The 21,146-nt window shown below is 40.6% G+C and overlaps 1 protein-coding gene across 3 annotated transcripts; it reads left to right on the top strand.

Annotated features, from left to right (window-relative positions):
* The first annotated feature begins 772 nt into the window (after positions 1-772).
* On the top strand, positions 773-20,705 carry LHX8 (LIM homeobox 8). 3 transcript variants are annotated; one of them, XM_048862005.2, is made up of 9 exons: positions 773-1,233; positions 2,725-2,811; positions 2,892-3,053; positions 8,499-8,620; positions 10,294-10,322; positions 10,982-11,085; positions 16,760-16,855; positions 17,756-17,939; positions 20,104-20,705. In XM_048862005.2, the coding sequence occupies exons 1-9, from the start codon at positions 1,153-1,155 to the stop codon at positions 20,178-20,180; spliced, it is 942 nt and encodes a 313-aa protein (XP_048717962.1). In that variant the 5' UTR covers positions 773-1,152; the 3' UTR covers positions 20,181-20,705. The 3 variants fall into 3 exon arrangements, with proteins under 3 accessions (XP_048717962.1, XP_048717960.1, XP_048717961.1); XM_048862003.2 differs by having other exon boundaries at positions 778-1,233; positions 10,294-10,514; XM_048862004.2 differs by lacking the exon at positions 2,725-2,811 and having other exon boundaries at positions 778-1,233; positions 10,294-10,514.
* Positions 20,706-21,146: the final 441 nt, after the last annotated feature.

Below are 21,146 nucleotides of genomic sequence, written 5' to 3'. Positions count from 1 at the left end.
GAGAGCTCCAAAACAAAACAAAAACGGGAGAGAGGAATGGGAAAATAAACACAACTTTAATTAAAACCACATGGATATGATTTAGTTAAATACCTACACAGAAGCAGACACGGCGTATTTACCGCCTCACCTGCAAGTTGCAGAAGTTGTGGCTTGATTCTAGGGAAAGGGTTCAGAACGCACCGGTTCCCTTGTGTTTGGTGGAGCTCTATGGGGAATGTCACAATCGTATGAAAAACGCACAAATAATCGGCACCGAATCATTTACCGATCAGAATCGCCTCTAATTTTCCAGAAACTCTCTGGGCAGTGGACAGCCAACTCACACCAGGCTTTGCCCAGGTCACGATCAAAGATACGGACGCTAATTAGCAACACATTTTATTCTTTTAGGCTTGATTTCAAAACTACAGCAATGCCATAAGCTTTAGGCTGCTCAGATGTTCCCTTTTTTAATCTTAATGAGAAAGCTTTTACCGATAGGAACTTGGCGATATGGGTAAGAACAGAACGTAGTTAGGTGGTTTTAGACTCTGCTGCGTTTCTGTGGACGAAACAAACATATTCGGGCTTCGGATTTCAGTAGAACAGATAAAGTCTACAGTTCACACATCCTCTTGCTTTCCCTGATATTTGGCGTCTTTGTTAATACAGAAAGAGGTGTAACCTGAATCTTTGTTTAGGGTTGGAGGAGAAGCTGTGGCAAACGATGAAGACGGAGCTTTAAAAAAAAAAAAAACACACACACACACACACCAGTGCCTGGGTTTTTTTTTTGGTTTTTTTTTTTTAAGAGCAAAAATCTGGAGCAAGTTTGCTTGTAACGATAAAGATCTTAACATGTACAGAAGGCGGGTTTTACACAAGGAGGTGAGGCTAGAAAGCCAGCAAAAGGCTGCAAGGTTGTTTTTTTTTTTTTTCCTTTGCGAGGTTCCACCCACTTGAAAACAAAACTTTTTTTTCTGAAGGGCCTCACATCAGTGAAGTTGGGAACTGGATCCTAAGAACAGCCTTGCAAGTAGTAGCAACATACGGGCCTTGGAGTTTGTTTTTTTTTTTTTCCGCCCTTCAAAGGTGCTTTTGTGTTTTCTCTGTCGGTGGAAGCGCAGCCCTTTCTGGAGTTGGTATGTGATAAGAGGTCCTAGCAGTGCCATGTATTGGAAGAGCGATCCGATGTTTGTGTGTAAACTAGAAGACAAGGACATTCCTGCGCTTGGTATTTCCACTGAGAAGGTGAGCTGATCCTAGGCAAAACCCAGAAGCGCTGCCGGGAAGGCGAGTGGTCGGTTTCTCAGAGATGCAGGCTAACGTTACCAACCTTCGGGCTCCACAATTTTTCGAGTTTCTTTAGACGTGGCAGTGGATAATAATTTGCGAAGCACGTCTAGAGGAAGAGGCCGGGGGAGGGGCGAAATTGTTTAGCTTTTAGACCCATTAGGGCCTTTAAATTAGTCTGGATAAATGAACATTCAAATCAGCAAGATAGTTTGAACATTAAAGCTGTAAACCGATACTAGTACTCCACATTTAAGTCATCAACGCTGTAAAAGCTGGTGATCTTAAATAGACCTTAGTTTGGCAAATGTGTACCCACAAAACAGAGACCGAGCTTTAAATATGAGAGGGAGAAGTGGGCTCTGACTCTATTAACTTGCTTAGGAATATTTAAAGTATTCAGGAGCTCGCGGCTATTATGACCGGAGCGAAACTTCCATGTTTAGTTCAAAGTTTAAAAAAAAATCCGGAATGATACTGTGAAGATAGTCGTTCTGATTGGAAAATTATCTCGCGTAGTGAATGTTCATGGCTTCGGGATTTTTAAGCTATATTAGATCCGTTGATCTGTAGATTTGTACTAAATGTATATACGAAGATTTAACCTTTACATTTTTTCATTTTAAGGAACCAAAAAGTGGCTATCCTCCCCCCGTAGCTATAGGGTGATTTCAGTAAGCTTGGGAAACTAGGAAGTAGCTGTGGGGTGCGTGTATCAAAACAAACACACACGCACTTTCCGAAACGCAACGTGTCCGTAGAGCTGGGAGGATTTGTGTAATAGCGCTCCCGACTGTATTGCTTTAAAAAACGTTGACCCGCGATTGAACAAAGGTGCGATTTTTTTAATGGCACCACATTAAAGTCAGCTGGATATTTTCCATTATTCGATCGGCTTTCTGCGCCGGGTAAAAATAATCCTTTAGGAGCTCAACTGCTGTCTCTTATTGGGCTCTTAAGTGGCAATTTACACCTTAAAGAAACGAGTGTCAGTCACTGGCGGCTCTAATTGCAACAAGTTTAGCGGAGAGCCGCTAGCTCCCTTGACTGCGAAGCCTTTTCATTCAAAGCGTCCCCGGAACAAACGCCAGGCTGCTGAAACCCCGCTGTAATTAGCTTTCGAGTGTCCCATTAACGCGCTCTCCCTTCGGGGTTCTCCAGCGCGGGGGCCGCTCTGCACGGCCCAGCCTTGCCCTTTTAATTGCCGTTATTAAAGAAATACCCCCCCCCCAGCCCGGCTGGAGGAGGGGGAAGGATATTAACCTTCTGCCCCCACCACGGGGGTCAGGCGCGCTCCTGGGGCACCGCGGGAGCGCTCGCTGCCACCGCCCCCCCCCCCCCCCAGGAGCCCGCGGGCGTCGCCTCCGGCTCCAGGTGGCCTCCTCCGCCCGGGGAGGAGCTGGGGGTGGGGGGCTGCGGCGCGCTCAGCTCTCCCGTTTCCCCCTGCAGTTCCCGGGGCTCATGGCCGAGGAGTGCGGGAGAGCGGCGGCCCCGGCGGGGGGAAGGCGGCGGAAAGGCGCCGGGGAAGGGGAGCTGGTAAGTGCCCGCGCGGCGGGGGCGCAGAGGGCGGCGCGGGGCGGTCCGAGCGCGCTAACAGGCCCCCCGCTCTCCCACAGGTGAGCCCTGAGGCAGCAGGGGACGAGGACTCCTGCTCTTCCTCGGCCCCGCTGTCCCCCTCCTCCTCGCCCCGGTCCATGGCCTCGGCCTCCGGCTGCGCCCCCAGCAAGTGCCTGTGCAGCAGCTGCGGCCTGGAGATCGTGGACAAGTACCTGCTCAAGGTGAGTGCGCACCGGGCCGGGCCGCGACCCGGGAGCTGGAGCTCCGCGGTTCCCAGTCAGCGCCGGCCCCCCGAGCTAGGCTGGAGTCCGAGGGCGCCCCTGGCTTCAGCAGAGAGCCCGCCCCTCTTGAACCCTGCCCGGCGCCAGCTCGTTAGCACCAGCTGCCTTGGCTGCAATGCCCCTCCGGGCAGGCATCGCCTCCCCAGCCGGGTTAAATGCGGGGTGACCGGCTGGCCGCCCGCGCGCCCGGTTCACCCCTTTCCTCTCCCAGGCTTGCGCTAGGCTGGAGGCGAACGTGGCCCCCCGCTACTCCCTGGCGTACACAGCGCTGGGGGGGGGGGACCAATGTGAGAGCAACACAGATCGTGGCCGAAACATCCTGATTAGTTTCATCGGAGTATGTGGCTCTTGGTGCAAACTGTTGTGTGGGGTCCCTCGTGAGCAACGGGCTGCTCGCGCTTCAGGCTCGGCAGCTGGGCAGGGGAGGCTGGTAATGTGGCGAGCGCTCAGTGAATAATTTCGCTTCCTTTTTTTTTTTTTTGAAACCGCCTCTCTCTTTTTCCAATGGTTCTTGGGGGTTTGCTGCTTTCCCTCCCTCCCTTGTCCCCGATCTATGATGCAAACCTTTACAGATCCGTAGCGGCAAGAATACAACGCCTTTTCCATTTGAAATCCTATCAGGAATTTGACTCGGGAGACTATCGACTTTTTTGCATTTAGTAAAATAACTTCAAACAATTCACCATTTGTGTCTTATGATCAGCAAAACCTAAAACGCCGAGTTTCTTTGCCCTTCTATCTTCACCTTGAACTGTTCCATTCTGGAAAAGATAAGTTTTACTAGCGATCTGTTGTTAAATTTGAAAACTGTAAAATAGTGTCCTCTCTTTGGTTTTGCTACCACCATGTTAAAACCCAGTATGTTCATTTTTCATGGTTTCATGTATTGGCCATTTCAAATTGCATCCGTCTAAAACTTTGCAAAATAATATCCAGGTCTCGTGAAATGCTGGCCCCACTGAAGTTAATGGCGCAACTCCCATTGATATCATTGAGTTACCCCTGGTGTCTTACAAAAAATACATGTTAACGTTTTGTGATATGAAGTATTTTAAATAAGCATAATTAATTGAATGGGCAACTCCCATTGTTTCAGAACTAGTTCTGAAATTACATAAAAACAAATTACATCAAAAGCACATGGCTGCTAATATGGGAACCTCTGTGAGCAGTTTGGTTGGTTAATAACATCATCTTAATAAAATGATTAAATATGTAACTACCTGTATTGTGAAAGTACCCGGAAAAATTCATCATATACTTTGATTTCAGTCTGACTAATCAGTAACTGTTAGAAAGGGAGTTGTTATATTTTGTATTTAAGGGTTGAGAATTTACGGTATCTAGTACAGAACAATCTCTCCATAAGCCACGCTATATATGAGTTTTACTGGTTTCACTTCAACCACAAATACCTGGGTGCTTAATTCACAGTCTTGTTCCTTGTTATTAGTGCCGCTGGGTTATGCAAAGTACAGTAATCCCTCATTTAGTATCTGTGGAGCTGCCCTACTAAGCACACTTTGTAAGTGATGAATGACATGTGAATAATGTGGTTCAAATCACCAGCCACTAACCTGAGTTTAAATATGATTTGTTCAATAGAGAACCAATGGTCTGAACTCCATGGAGTTTAACATGCATATTCACAAAGTAAAATACCACACTAGCCACAATTTAGGCCTTGTCTAGAACAGACAAAAGGCTGTTTAGCAAAAATATTTCACGTAATGATATAAATGTGGGAGCACTGGGTGTAAACAGAATTTAAAGTCTTAAAAATGTGTTCGCTGCTGACAGTTGGCCCTGAAGTTGGAATGGATTTGATCAGGGAGCTGCACAGATATGGACGTTCTGTACAGTCTGTCTGCATTATGGATGACTTAATTCGGCCTAATGAAATTTGCCTCGTCCTTGACACACATTCTAGACAATTGTTCCTCGTCCATTCCCCCCAAAAAACTGGCAGCCTGGTGTTTTATTTTCTGATATTTGTCCCTGATCCTGCAGACATGTATGTTCTTAACATTACATGTGAGAGCAGTCTCATTGCGGCCAATGGGACTACTCCTATGTGTAAAATTAAGCACATGAGTAAGTGTTTACAGGAAGTGGGGGGGCTTTAGCTGAAAGGCAAATTGTTGATGCTACTTTGAGAGAATTCTAGCATTTTGGGAATTCCAGGAATATGTTGCCTCAGGAAACACTTTCTTTAAAAATAAGTTGGTAAGCTGCTCAGGCCATGGGCAGTTTCTTTTTCCTGTCCTCTATCATGCCAGTTACATTGTCAGCAGCTAATAATAAGCCATTTTGTGCACTTTGGCATTCTGAAGGTAAAGTTGCTCTTCAGAACTGTTCTTGAGCTATAGAAATAAGTTAAACCTCTTGGTATGGTTTAGTAGCTTCTGCAGTGGGAGAAGAAGCTACATTGCACTGGAGCAGTATTACCAGTCTCAAGTGTTCAAAAATCATGAGTCAGATCTTAAAAGATCAAGAGACTGGTTACAAAACCACAAGACTTTTAAAAATAAAACTTGTTAGAGCCTTTAGGATACACTTGGGTCTGGGTTAGAGGCTTTTGGGTGCACTCGGGTCAGGCTTTCCAGCTTTTTTCCACAACCACGAGGTTAGACAATTTACCTATCATTTTAAAAAAAAAGTCACTTAATCACTTGACTCCATAAGCTCCATAAATAAACAACCACTTACCCAATGCTCTCAAAACGTTGTCAGAACAGGTAGCACTGCTTGAGGCATTTTAAATTTCTTCTCTCTCTCTACGCTTTCTGTTCGCCCTTTCAATTCAAACGTTGTCTTGAGGGTTGGAGGGGTAAGGGTAGAGGATGTATATTATATATTTATGCTGCTTTATTATTCATTGATGGGTTTAGATAGAGGGGAAAGTACCTTGAAAAGAATGTCACTTCATCTTTCCTTCTAGGAAATCCCCCTCTCCTTTTGTGAACCATTCTTGGTAACAATGCTCTTAAGTGGCTAAAGTATGGTGGGATTGGGATTGGAACTCAGTTTTACCAACTCTGACTCCCAGTGATGCTCTGCATAAATCACTTAACCACTCTGAGCATCAGTTTTCCCCTGTCTAAAAACTGCAGAATTTGCAATTTAGGTAGAAGCTGAATATAGGTGCAAGTATGAATAGTCTGTACCACTTACATGAGAGAGGGTTTAAAATAGATATAAATATCTAGTGTTCCATGCTACTCAGATGTCTGACTCTTTCTATTCCTATTTACACTAGGAAACTGACACATTGCTGACAGTGGTTGTTACCAATGGGTCTCCTAAATCAATGTTCAGTATATGGTTAAATAGGAATGTAGATGGGACAACACTATATTGAGGACAATTAAAGTGTGGTTTGTCCTTTCTACAGGATAGTGCTAGCAGCATTAGGAACCCTATGATAAATAGGCTCTGGGCTGTTGCCAGAATTTTAAGCATCATGTTGTTTAAATTTGTTCTGAGCAGTTTCATGTGACATGGGGCTTAACGCTAGCAGCTCATCTACACCAGGGTTTACTAACACTAGTAAAGCCAAAACCATTGTTAGCAATAGTGGAAAATGGTCTGTACTAAGAAAATTTTCTAAGTATTTCCCTAGAGCCATTGAGACTTCGTTCAGCCCAGATGCTTTTGTTCCACCTCCAATAGCAGTATAACCATTTTCGGCCTGGCTTGGGAGGATCAATTGCTGACTGCCATTTTCAACAGGGTAGTTTCTTACCATGGAAAAGGATATTGAGAGGTGTAGATCAGCATTAAATTGTGATGTACTGATAAATCTGTCAATTTGTTTTGTCTGTGTTTCAATAAAGACTGCTGCCAATATGATTATATATTGAGAGAGAATGCTGGACAATATGCAAACAACTTTATATTTTAGTATAACAGGCTGAAGTTTATTTCTCCTCAAAACATCCTTCATATGCATACATGTATTTTGTAGGTTACTGTGATAAGTCAACTACGACTCTTAGGGCAGCATTCTGATCTTTGACTAAAGACACAACGCTGCTTATATCAGATCTGCTACTCTGCTGCATGCAGCAAACAGATTTTGAAGATCTCATTGTTTGAGGTATCTGAGATTAGAATCTGGCTCTGAGAATGCACATTTCTGAACTAGTTTGTTGCTTGGTTGCCACTTTCATTAAAATGTTGTATTATCCATAATGTTACTTACTTTTTATCATAACTGGGAGTCCTTAACATTTAATTTGGTCAGTAACCAACACTGATTTATTATCTGCAAATATTAAATGAGACCAATGTAGAAAATCTGTTCTGCACTTGATCAAATGCACAATAAATACAAAATACACAATACTAACATTATAGACAAACAGCTTATATTGCCAAAAGACTAAATAGACTATTGATAATAAAAATTTATAGAGCTTTTCAGAATTGTTGACCACCTACTCTTCACTTTCTGTGATTAAGGGTATGTCTACACAACAAGTGCTGCAGCGGCAGTGTAGTGTACACACTTGCTACAGCGACAAAAGGGGTTATTCGATCACTGTAGAATTCCATCAACCCAGCTGCATCTGCGGGGCAGGGAGGAGTAAGATGAAACTTAACCACATCACACAGCACATGAAATTTTTACCTAAGGTAGACCTAAGTGTTAGGTGTAGACCAGACCTAAGTCAAACAGCATTATAGATTTTACATTTTAAACTATAGAAACAATGGTTGATATATCCCCTAGACCATTTGGAAATAAGTCCTAAACTGCTTTGAAAATCTTAGCCCATAAACTTAATTACAAGAATGCAGACTCAGTTGGTAAAACAAAGGGGTTGAGATGTAATTCGTGGCTTGTTTTATTTGACACATGTTCTCTGAACTTAAATCTCAAAGCACTTTATATATCAATTGAATTTAGCGCTTTCTGTTAGTCAGATCTTTTTGCAGATAGGGGAAAAGAAAGAGGCACAGAGGTTAGATAACTTTTCAAAGTCACTTGAGGCCAAATTCTATTTTATTACTCAGCTGATGTGAGAGCAGAACTAGGCATAAGAAGTCTGTGTTGGTGCCAGGAACAGAACCCAGATCCCCTACTTCCCATTATCATGCTTTAAACACAAAACCACAGAAGCTTGTACTGAGGATCTCTATTAACTTCAAGCATAGGTCTTAACTGACATAGATGAAATTTGGAACATCATTCTATAGAATCCTAATGTGTTGCTTTACATAATCAAAGGCTTTATTTATTTTTTATGGTGTATATGCTGATAGTTTGTGGTACATATGGCAAAAGTATGGACTTTTGCCTCCCTATTTACATAAATCAAAAACACTCCTTCACAGTTGTGCTACCAGATTAGTATGTCGTCTTCTTTCTCCGTTTCATAGGTAAATGATCTCTGCTGGCACGTACGTTGTCTCTCGTGCAGTGTTTGCAGAACCTCTCTAGGAAGGCATACCAGCTGCTACATCAAAGATAAAGATATTTTCTGCAAACTTGATTATTTCAGGTACATCATATGACTCTTAAAAATGGAGCTCATTTTTCTGAGGTAACAAGTGAATATGACACCCGGACGTTCACTTAGGCTGGTATTTAAGTTGTCTTTCACCTTCACTATTTTCAGCAGTCATTATGCTCTAGAGTCTCAATTGCCTTAAGAAGGGATTGGGGAAACCTTAAGCAGTTTGTGCCATGTTGTATATAATAACTACAGCATTTATGGAAAAGATCCCTCACTGTTGAGGCCCGTGAGGAAACTAAACCATCCACAATAGAAGTCAAGGCCCTTACAATAATACAGACCCTAAAGTCAACAGATTAATACTTTTTTTTTAATAGTGCTGGTTCAAGACTACGAAGTAGAGCTGTGATGTTCTATTCCAAGAAAAAGTGGATATAATTCCTTGTAACATAAGCAAAGACCCTTAGGACACGATAGAAAAGTATTAATTTTTTTAAATAATATTTTACTGTTTTGTATTTCCATGCAACCTGTAAGCAGCATGTTCCCATAATTCTAATGTGTTGATTTATGAGCAGTTAGTTTCGGAGGTGTGTACACAGTGCAAGATTAGGGTATGATTCTGTGAGATGTGGGTTATGGTAACTTGTACTGGCTTCAAAGGGAATTGAGGGGAATTGCACTTTACAAAATCAGGAGTGAAGTCCTGGCATCTTTTCGAAGTCAACGGGAGCTTTGCCATTGACTTCAGTGGAGCTAAGATTTCACCCCAAATCCAAAGCAGGTAGGGAATATTCAACTGTGAAATAAACTGATCAGCTGATGACCACTCTAATACCAAAAGAGTATTAACTAAACAGTAATTTAAAATATATTGATGGGTGCTCAGCCCTTTTGAAAAACTAGGCTAGTTGTTTAGGTTTCTTGTAGCCTAATTTTAAGTATCCATTTTTGAAGATATTGGTGTCACATGTATTCCTAAAGAATAAATATCCATGTTTATTATAGATATATTCTAGTCACTATTTTCCTCTTGAAAATAGTCAGATTCTGATGGGAAAATATTTATCTCCATATTCTAGATAAAGTTGGATATTTGAAGTTCTTCTAAAGATTATAGCAAAACTAGATGCTGTACTCCTCCCCCCCCCCCTTGTTACTCCCTGGAATCTAATCTCTTTCCCTCTAGAAGCTTTCTAGATATATTTTCTCTGTTTTAACTTTCAGTTAGCAGCTGAACTATGTAGTTACATATAATAGAATTAAGACCCAAATGATTTGGGCTATGGACTATGTTTGGATAACTATGTGGACTATGTTTGGATAACTGGGAGGTCATAGAACACGAGATAAATAGGATAGGGAGACAGTTGACAATGGATTAAAAGGGGTAGTTAGACAGCGGCAGATAAGTGAATATTTGATTCCACTTCAGTGATTAAATGAATATTTTGCCTTCTGACTTAAGGAAAGAATTAAACTTGTAATTGGGCTTTAGCCCTGTTTTTAAAACAACCAGATGCAAACTTTTAAAATTTTCCCCAGAAAAACAATGTAAATTCTACTGTCATCTAATCAATAAACAGAGTCAGTGCACTTATATGAATCCCATGGACTGTTTTCCCCATCAAATTGTCACTAATTTTCCTAGGGTGACGGTCATATTTTAGATGATTATTTCTGTGACTTAGCCTTTTGTTTTCCCTTCTTTGCTGTAGGCGGTATGGAACCCGTTGTTCTCGTTGTGGTAGGCACATCCATTCTACTGACTGGGTCCGAAGGGCTAAGGGAAATGTGTATCACCTAGCATGTTTTGCCTGCTTCTCCTGCAAAAGACAGCTTTCCACTGGAGAGGAGTTTGCTTTGGTTGAAGAGAAAGTCCTTTGTAGAGTACATTATGATTGTATGTTGGACAATCTAAAAAGAGAAGTTGAAAATGGTAATATGCTGCTTTTATTAAATTCCTAGTTTGACTGTCATTTAGCCTTAACTAAATTTGCTGCTATTTCACCTTCCTTTATAAGAAAAGCAGTTCTCTAGCTTTATTTTAGTTGAAATACATGCATCTTTATGCTTAATAATGTTCAAACTACCCAATATATTCAACTCACTTTCTATAGTTCTAAAAAAAGTAAAGTAATATATGTCTAGCTTATCCACTTGGTCTGTGACATTGTAGATGTAATGCTGGACCAAATCCTGCTCTCTCTTATGTCCGTGAAATCTGGATGTCAATGGAACTACTCCAAATTAATACCAAAGTAACTTTGAACAAGACAGGGCCCATTGTACAATTCCATAATAATCAGCTAACAAACATTAGAAATCTTTTCCAGAGTAGTGTGACTTATGACTAATATCATTCTGAATCATCAATATACAGTTTTTTTTTTCCCCCCACATCAGGGAATGGGATTAGTGTGGAAGGAGCATTACTAACAGAACAAGATGTTAGTCATCCAAAACCAGCAAAAAGAGCTCGGACCAGCTTCACAGCGGATCAACTCCAGGTAGAGGCAGCATTGTGAGCACTGAAAACGGACACAGTTCAGAAATGCATAAAGATTTTATGCAATGAATGACTGACTGAAAATTAATATAAGTATAATTACATATGAGCAAACTATTCTCTCTGTTCTAAACTATTGAACAAATTATCAAGACATGGCATGTTTCTGGAATACTTTGTTCGCTTTAGCAGTTTAATATGAAATAGTTCCTCTTCTAGCTTTGTTTCCCTCAGGGCAGCTAGTAATTGTGCAAAGTGGAAACCAAAATGTTGATCTAGTATGACTGCTTGATGAAATCCATTTAATCAGACGCTTACATCACTATGCATAATTGCAATAAAGAAAAAATATCTTCAGAATTATGTATTATGAAAAATATACAAAGGAAATGTACTTCTCAGGACACTAGTGTGTTGGAGTTTTAGATTTCATTATACCACCACAATCTGCCTTTTAATGACCATCAAGATTGTGTCCTCCGAATTGGAAAGTATTATGTTCACATCAGCATAAACAGGAACTCTCAGGTTGGCTCCAATCAAATTAACCCTTCCTTATTTTATATGGCGAAGGGGGTGCAATAATTGAACTACTTTCTGCTGGTTTGTCCTTCGTGGAGGAAGGACCAATCTCTCTCTGGTATGTTTAAGTATACTGAAGATTGTAAATATATGTGACCTACAAAATGAGTATTAATGACTGTTGAATGAATATTCCTTGCTTTTTCTCCCCACCTCCTTAATAAGTGAATTTTCCAAAACGTTCAGATCTTGACTCTACCTATTAAAGCATATTCTCCTCTATATTTAAGAGTGGAATGTTGGCTTATTTTTCAGAATCTTCATTTCAGTACTCAGTGCTACCTATTTTAGATCAAAAAAATTTTTCATAGAGAGGGTGGGGTCAGGGAAAAGTTAAATACTGAAAGAGTGTATTTGAAACTTAAGCAGTGTGAGAATACCATGGTCATAACTTACTCTTTTGGTTTGGACATACTGTATAGTATGAAGCATTTTCCAACATCCCTCTATACCAGCTCAGTCAGTGGATATACTTCTTATGATGAACAGATGGGAGACTCTGCGTGTTGTGGGGGGTGATGAATCAAAACTCTTGTGTGGTCAAGTCTGCTCTAAAGTGGGCTGGCTGGCTGAATCTCCTCTGTCACTAGGGCTTCCTCCAGCATCGTGACTGCCTTGATTATGGCCCACTAAGATTTACAGCTTTGGACCAGGTCTCTGGTCACTATCCCCCATGAAAAGAAATAGCTTTTCAGTCATAGAATAGTTCAGATCATTTGATCTTTGAGGAAAAACCTGATTTAGCCTTCCCAAGATAAAATCTATGACCAGTGTCAACCCCATCATTACAGGGGTAACAGCAGGAATAGATTCCAGCTCCTACAGGCTACAATGGTGGCATCCCTTTGTGTCCCATTTCATACTTGTGCACATTCCCATTGGGCACATGGTGTAACACACTCTTTCTGTTTTTCATTCTGGGTCAGCACTGAACATTTAGGGCCTTGTCTTCTGTGGTGAATACCAGAATCACCAAGACAAAGTGGTATTCCTTACCGTGGCTCTCTGGAAGGAGAGACACTCTGTCATCCCTGACCTGAATGGTGGGTTGCTGCAGATAGAATCAGAAGCATATATGCGCCTGGTAGATAGTAGGATGCAGTCTTTTCTGGGAACTCTGGGTGACAAATTGAAGCAAATGATTGAGAATCTTTTTCAGCTCAGTAATTCGTGTCTATCTTAGGTCAGGCCTGATACTCAGGTCAGCAAGATGTTTCTTTTGCAGACTCAGTTTCTGAAACCGACAATACGATTCAGTTCCTTAACAGGTGCTTCACAGTTCTAGCCTAGTATGTTCTTATTGGTGGTTTGGACTCCTTAAAGAAGCAGCCTGATATAGCGTGCTTGGCAAGCTTTTTACAAGTAGCCACTCTTAAATTTGACTTCTCTGCTGCCTTGATCTGAGCTCTGTCTGGCCAGCCTATCCTCCTTCCCTGGCAGTTGTAAAAAAAGAGTATTCAGTAGGAATTGCCCCTAGAACAGCCCAATAGAGTGGTAGTAATGGACATGAAGCACTTAAGCCAAGGCGTAGTAATGTGGCTGTTGGCTCTTGGTGGAGACTGGTTTCTCAGTCCACTGTCAAAAACCCACTTTGCCATTTCTCCACAAGTTGAAGGAGTAGGGAGTGATAATCCAAACAGAAGTGCAATATGTAGATTGTATATATCAGCAATGTTAGGGAGGAGGACACAAAGAGAAGTATCTTGTACTCTTGTTCTAGGCAAGAAGAAATTTCCCTTCTCTTGCTGCTATTCACATTGCTGAGATTCTGAAATCCAAAGCAACTGGCTGAGCTGGAGCCAGAGCCCACCAAGAGAATAGGAATTGCGCTAATCAGCACACCTTCTGAATTGCTGCAAATGAAACCTTTAAGCCCCTTTTCAGGTTAAATGATTGGTATCCTAGTTCCTCAGGATGATTGAGAGGAATATTCTTTAGGTCTCAGGGCCCATTAGATTTAGGATTGAATGACTTTTGCTATCTAAGGCAACCTTAGCTTACTTTTGCCCTTAACCGCGATAGGCAGAGCCTTTTCGAAGATTGCATTTTCTAAATTTAGCATTGTCCTTGGCTTCTGGAGTTAATGCTTCTTTCTAAATCGCCATGTCTTCCTTAGGTATGATCTTTTGATCTGGGCTCAGATTGTTCTATCCCACCAGGCATGTAGCCCTGCTTGGTCTTCCCTCTTGGGTCAGAAAGTTTCTCTCTGGAGCCATGAAAGAACACATGCAGTATTATCTTTATGTCAAGCATATGAAGGCTTCCTTCTATCTAAATCTAAAGAAAACTCTAAGTTAGAAAATCAGATCCTTTGTGAATGCCCCAAGAACAGCTTCACTGTCATCTCTGGTTTTAAAACTACATTGAAGCAGCATATGGTGGCAGGTATAGATAGCTTTGTCTCCTATTCAGAATAATTTGACAGGTGCTTCTATGGAGACTGGGGGTGTGGGGAATGTTTCTCTTCCAGAAATATGTAAAGCAACTACATGGGTGTGTGTTGCATACCTTTTTATATCACTAGAGAGACCTGATGTGGGAAGCCTCTAGAAACGCATTTTTGGAAGTCTAGGCTTATAGATGTTGTAATCCATCCATCTGTTCTTCTTTGGTACCCACCACATGTCTGTTTTGGAATTGGAAGGTGCTGTTCAAGTTCACGCTCAATAGGTGGAAAATTGAGAGGTAGTATTCTCGATCAGCCTAGGTATCCCACCCTGCCATCTCTCGTGTTGGTGAAGATGGGACTAATTTCTCCCTTAAACTTTTTATGGAATTTTAATATGAACAGAATGGAATTTTTAATGCTCAGGAAGTCTGAAGAGGTTCATCCAGCTAACTGCCTTCATAGGAGGAATAATTTAGTAATTGACTCTTACGTAGTGCTCTGTATTCAAAGCACTTTACAAACTTTGACTTCACAAGAGCTTTACTTTTTTCCTGTTTCCATCTGCTGGTAGGAGGACTTATACCCACAATATGGGCTGGCATATTGGGACATGGAGAACCCAATTAACAAGTAAGAAACTATCTCTTTTTTCATATAAAACTCTGAGTGACAGAATGGGTTTCTATTTAAGACAAACTAGAAAATAGCTGCTGATGTAAAATATTAGCTCTGTAAATGAGCTAAGCCAAATTATGGAATAGATTCAGGTTTATAGCTTCAGTTTATGAAATCTTAGAGGGATGGGTAAATTGACTAATATGTGGTAATATCCAATGGGCAAAATCAATCTATCTCCACAACCAATTTAAAAGATAATATGTATAAATCAAAGTACTTTATCGATAAAGTCTCTTAGGCTCTTATTCTCTGGATTCTATTGTTCATACTCAAAGCAAACTCACTGGCAAATCTAAATGCTGGTGTGGGGGTCAAATGGAGTGGATAATTATCTGTACTTAAAGTGTTGGACTGGAGACTATAGTCAAGGTGGCATTCATGAGGGCTATATGATGTAGTAAAGAGGTGATTCTGTTTCTAAGGCTGTCCTAAATTTTGATAAACCATGTCTGCTTTGGATTCACCTTTACAAGATGTCAACGAGCTTCTTACGTGAACTGGAGAGCTAAGAAGAGAACCCTCTAGTTTAGACTGCATCTAACCTACAAATGTTCCCTTACACATATGAAACAAAAGTGTCATCTAGCAGTACCACACCGATTTACAAACTCTCGTCCATGGAGAGCTAGATGGTAACAGGCTGACTCTTATTGTTTCCAACTAAGAGAAACAGAACACCTGGAAAGGGGATGTTAAATTAATATCCAAATGGGGGAGTGTGATTAACTTGCCTCAAAAAAGACAAAACACTTGTGGGCCTCTTTTGTTCCATGCTTCTCAATGGAAGCAACTGCTGCAGTTGCCACTGGAATTTTATGGTACTATTGATAGGGAGGAGTTGGTCCATGAAATTGGAAACGAGAGAGGAAGTGGTCCATGAAACGGTTTGGTCCCAGCTATGAAAAAGTTTGCAAATACATACATGGCAAACGCATCATTGGTCCCCACAGTCCAAAAATGAGCAAATTTAAATTTTCCTTTATGACTACAGAATCACCAGCAAAGGGCCATGCAGTTTCACTTTGTGAGAATTTTCCTAATCTAACACCTTTATAATTGGAGTCCTTTCATATGAAAGGACTCCAATTAAAGTGCTTTATAAACTATATAGTTTGTCTCTGAGCACATGAATTATTTGCCAGCTACCAAAATGCAGTCATTCTCTAAGGGTAAAACACAGAAACTGCTCAATGATGCACAGTTTAGGACAGGAAGTGAAAATTTCTTTTCCAGTTGAAGCTACTGGAGGAATTTAGGCAAAATTAGAATTTAGTCAAGACACAAGTTAAACAGATATCTGTTTTTTCAAAAGATGCCATGCATTTTTAATGACAAATGATCAGGTTCAAAACATTGCACCATACCACCCTAATCCTATGCTGAGCTATGTCCGGCATTGTTTAGTGAGATTAGCCAGTAGTAGGTCTGTTATATGCAGCCTGTGTGTCATTCAGAGATGAATTAAAGGTAAATGTGGCATGAACTCAGGACTTCAAAATTACATACATATTTCAGGGCAGCTGGAAAAGGATTAAGTGGGGAATCCTCTTTAGAACACAAGACCTAGATTGATTGATCTTTTTGAACCTGTCAACCACGGAAAGTTCATTCTGTGCCCCTATTATGTATTCAATGGTCTGCAGTTTATACGCTTTATCTACCAACAACATTTAAGTTAGTCTGCAGTGAATTTTCTGCCATAATCCCCCTCTAGTGCAGTTGTTCTACCTGCATTTCTTCCCTCCCCCCCACCCCCCGGACTAGTGCAAACCAGAACAAAGAAAAATGCCTCTTCCAATTCTAAGTGTCTGTGGCCATTTTATTACTCAGAGTAAGGGATTATCTCTGAAGATAGTGATTTTAAAAAGATAAACTGGGACAACGTGCTTGGGGGTTAAAGAGTATCATTCCCTTAAATTAATGAAGGGATATGACCACAAATTTGAGAGAAGTCTGTAATAATATCTGATTTGCTAGAGTACTTACAATACTTAATTTTTAAAAAACCAACCTCTTACCTTTTCAGGTTATGCAAGCACAGTTTGCTCAAGACAACAATCCAGATGCACAAACACTCCAAAAACTGGCAGAAAGAACAGGCTTGAGCAGGCGTGTGATACAGGTGACTACTAAAGTTATTTCACTAACACAAAGTCCAAGTTATACAAAATCTGAGTTATTCAAAGTGCAAGTACGAAAATTGCTAATTCCTTAGTTGGAAAGAGATCTAATCTGCTCGTTCAAACATAACTGCAGATCAAATCTTTTGAGCAAAGATCGTTTAGGACACCCATATCTGTTAGATGCATACAGTACATTTTTCATCACATACTTTAGGTGGGAGATACTTTTTTTTTTTTTAACATAAAACTCATTTAGGTGTATTGTATCTCTTCATTGAATATGTTATGTTGATACAAAATTTGCTAGAGACAAAAATGAAATTTACTGATTTCATTTTTGAGCAAGATTTCATTGCATTTACTCACTGTCCCTCAAAGCTGCTGCAATACATTGCACAAACACTAACTAAGATTTAGAGGTCATTTACTGATCAGCCTAGATATGGGTCCTGAGACAAAACCTATCCTCATGCTATCTAAAATGTAAAGGAAGTTCAAATCCAGAATCAAACTTTGTGTCTGGGGGACCCCCTTTATTAAACAATACCACTATGATCCAACCATAGTGTAAGGGCTTTCCTTTCCCTTTTCACTCATTCCTGGCTTAAAAACTTCACAGAATATTTCTATAAGAATGGCTGACTTCTATAATCCCTGGCTAAAGGTTTCAAACTTTTAAAAAATGGAGGCTAGATTACTTTTAAAAAAAAAAATCCAACCTGGCATACCAAGGATATTTCAACATTCTTGTCAGCAATATAATGGTGATCTAGTCCTAGTTCCATGTGCTCTGTGACACTGAATTTAGCTTCAGCTGAACTATAAACTTGAGGATTTTATTAAATTAAATGTCAAAACTCAATACAATCAAACATGATTTACATTTTCCTCCTTTTCAGGTATGGTTTCAAAACTGTAGAGCACGCCATAAGAAACATGTTAGTCCTAATCATTCATCCACTGCTCCTGTCACAGCAGTTCAGCCCTCTAGGCTGTCTCCACCAATGTTAGAAGAAATGGCATACTCAGCATATGTACCCCAAGATGGGACAATGTTAACTGCTCTACATAGTTACATGGACGGTAGGTACAGTAACTTACTGTAATTCTCTTCAGATCTAAGTACAAAATACCAATACTTTTCTTTAGCTGAAGCAAGAGAATTTATTAGGTAATGTAAATAATAGTATAGTAAAGAGATCTGACTATCACTTTTCATTTCCAGTATTCTCTCTCTAACATCTCTTAACACCTATTACTAGGGCCCTACCAAATTCACAGTCCATTTTGGTCAATTTCACGGTCGGAGGATTTTAAAAATTGTAAATTTAATTATTTTGGATATTTAAATCTAAAATGTCACGGTGTTGTAACTGTAAGGGTCCTGACCCAAAAAGGAGTTGGGGGGATGGGTCACAAGGTTATGCGGGGTGGGGTTTGCGGTACTGCTGGCCGGGAGCCCCGCTCTGAAGGCAGTGCTGTCACCAGCAGCAGCGCAGAGGTAAGAATGGCCTGGTATGGTACGGCCGCCCTTCTGCACTGCTGCCACACAGCTGAGCCCTGAGCCGCCGCTACTCCCTGGCCACACAGCGCTGAAAGGAGCAGCACAGAAGTAAGAGTATCCTCTTGCCACCCCAACTTCTGTGCGGCTGCTGGCGGGGCGCTGCCTTCGGAGCTGGGCACCCAGTAAACAGCCGCCGCTTTCCAGCTGCCCTGCTCTGAAGGCAGTGAAGAAATAAGGGTGGCAATACTGCAACACCCCTAAAATAACCCTATGACCCCTCTGCAACTCTTTTTGGGTCCAGAGCCCCAATTTGAGAAACTCTGGTCTCCCCTGTGAAATCTGTATAGTATAGGGTAAAAGCACACAAAAGACCAGATTTCACAGAGGGAGACCAGATTTCACAGTTCATGATGCGTTTTTCATGGTGGTGAATTTGGTAGGGCCCTATCTATCACCTACTGCTGTGGCTGCTCCCTTTGTACTAGCATAGCTGAAGATTTGGATATGAAGATCACTGTGTACTTTCCACATAGTAATAGTGCTGGTGATGAGAAATTATATTAAACACACTTGATTTGTTGCTGTTCATTCTAAAATGTAATTATTGCTCATTTTTAGTTAATCTTAAATGAAAAAGTGTTTACTCTAAATAGTTTATTTTCCAATTCAGGATTTGTAGACATTTTTAGTTTGGGATTTGTATTTGAAGACTTGAGAGGAGTACTAGAGATTAGTGGAACATTTAGCAACTTCATTGCAGACTAAGGCTCTCTCCACATTGGCATACAGAGAAACCTGGGTCTCCAAACCAGGTTACCAAAATCTAGTTCCAATTTGTAATGTAGGCTGGACTTCAGTTGCCACACAAAAGTCTACAACACATATATGAACCATATTTGTAATTGGGTTAGGGAACAATTGTATTGCAACCATCTCAGGAAACATGGTTACATCTGCCATGTAGACAGCATCAGTCTGCTTTATTCCCAAGCTGCAGGATAATATGCATGAATGGAAATGGCACAAATAGCTTGTGACCCAGAATTAAGAAGTTGGAAACAATTGTAATGCCATTAAAATTGGCTAGATCCTGTAACTGTGCTAAAGCAGTGGTTCTCAACCAGAGATATGTGTACCCCTGGGGGTACTCAAGTCTTCCAGGGGGTACTCAACTCATCTAGATGAGTGGGTTTTTTTTTTCAACCTGGGGGTTGCAGCCCATAGGAGGTCATGGGATGGGTTTAGGGGGGTTGCAAGTGCAGGGTCCGCATTAAGGGATGACAAGCAGGGCCCCGCGTAGCTAAGTTACATGCTTCAGCCCCGGGCAGCGGACCTTTGGCTTCAGACAAGGCTCATAAGTGAAAAACAGGTTCAAGTATCACCCAGACTGGAATATAAATATTACATTTCAATTTATGATTTTATGGTAAAAATGAAAGTAAGCAATGTTTCAGCAATAGTGTGCTGTGACACTTCTGTATTTTTATGTCTGATTTTTGTGAGCAAGTAGTTTTTAAGGAAGGTGAAACTTGGGGCATGCAAGACAAATTAGACTCTTGAAAGGGGTACAGTAGTCTGGAAAGGTTGAGAACCATTGTGCTAGAGAAGAGCTCTTGCTGAGGTTAGTGAAATTAGTGCAGCTCACTTGTGGCCCAGTCATCATAGTACAGTGGGGTTTTTTACTAGCTTACAATGTTTTCTACTTTCAATGCAGTTGACCAATAAATCTTTCTATTTTTGTAGCTCATTCACCTACAGCACTTGGACTCCAGCCCTTGCTACCCCATTCAATGACACAACTGCCAATAAGTCACACCTAATTCCTTTCTTTCAGGGATAAAAGCTAGTAAGGATGTACTCTTAAGAGTCATTTATTGTGTATTAAAATATCGTTGAAAAGATATTAATGTTAAATAAAAAATTAACATCCAAAGCATTTTCAAGACCATTTTGCTGCCCAAGTACGGAAGTATAGTTGGCCTGCAAGACACTTTTATGGATTCTGCATAAATAACTATATGTTGTTTACAAGGCTTATTAAACACCTTTTTTGTATTGTCTGGAAGTAGTCCACTCTAGTTATGTATTTGTTAATTTATTCTTCATCAAGAGCACTTTGCCTAAAAGAAAGGACTGATAATTGTGCAAAATGTTTACAATTCTTTGTGAAATTGTAGTTTATCATTAGTTTGTATCTGTAAGTTATTGTTATAAAAAGTATTACCTGTATTTGAGTTATATACAGCCTATACTTTAAAGCTTATGTCTGTGAGTTGGCAAAATAAATTTCATTTGCAAATATTTTCAAAATGAGCTGAATAAACCCTCTGTTGCAGCATGCTAAACACGTTATTGTGTTTATGGTTGAACGATGAGTAATTATAAAGGGAAGCACAGTTTTAATCTTCAATTTTCAGACCATGTCCCTTGTACACGTAGGCACATTAGACCTAAATGATGCAGTTAACTTTGGCCTTCCCCCAGGATTAGGCAGCAATGTCAATTAACTTAAAAAATTTTTATAAGCTTACATTGTTTGAAATATTTCAAACATATTCCACAAAATGAAATTATGACTAACGCATATTTGCACTGTAGAGCACAATACTGCCCAGTATCTTCTGTGGAGAGGGGGAAAAATACTAGGTAACCATTTTTGGGTGGGGAATGAAGACCAGTTCAAAACGAACTTCATACCCTAGATGTGAAGTAAATGAGAAACAGCACAGACGCTATAATCTGGTTTAGCAGGAGGATATTGCTGAAGCAGCTTCTAGCGTTGACTT

The sequence above is a fragment of the Caretta caretta genome, chromosome 8 (genome assembly GCF_965140235.1).
Source record: "Caretta caretta isolate rCarCar2 chromosome 8, rCarCar1.hap1, whole genome shotgun sequence".
Classification (NCBI taxonomy): Eukaryota; Metazoa; Chordata; order Testudines; family Cheloniidae; genus Caretta; species Caretta caretta.
Note: the sequence above shows the minus strand (reverse complement) of the source record. Positions and strands in the feature narration are given on the sequence as shown.

Coding starts and splice junctions, on each gene's coding strand:
- LHX8 (XM_048862003.2), top strand. CDS start 1,153: ATGTATTGGAAGAGCGATCCGATGTTTGTGTGTAAACTAGAAGACAAG. Junction 2,812..2,891: donor GCGCCGGGGAAGGGGAGCTG/GTAAGTGCCCGC, acceptor GCTCTCCCACAG/GTGAGCCCTGAGGCAGCAGG. Junction 10,515..10,981: donor AAAAAGAGAAGTTGAAAATG/GTAATATGCTGC, acceptor CCCCCACATCAG/GGAATGGGATTAGTGTGGAA.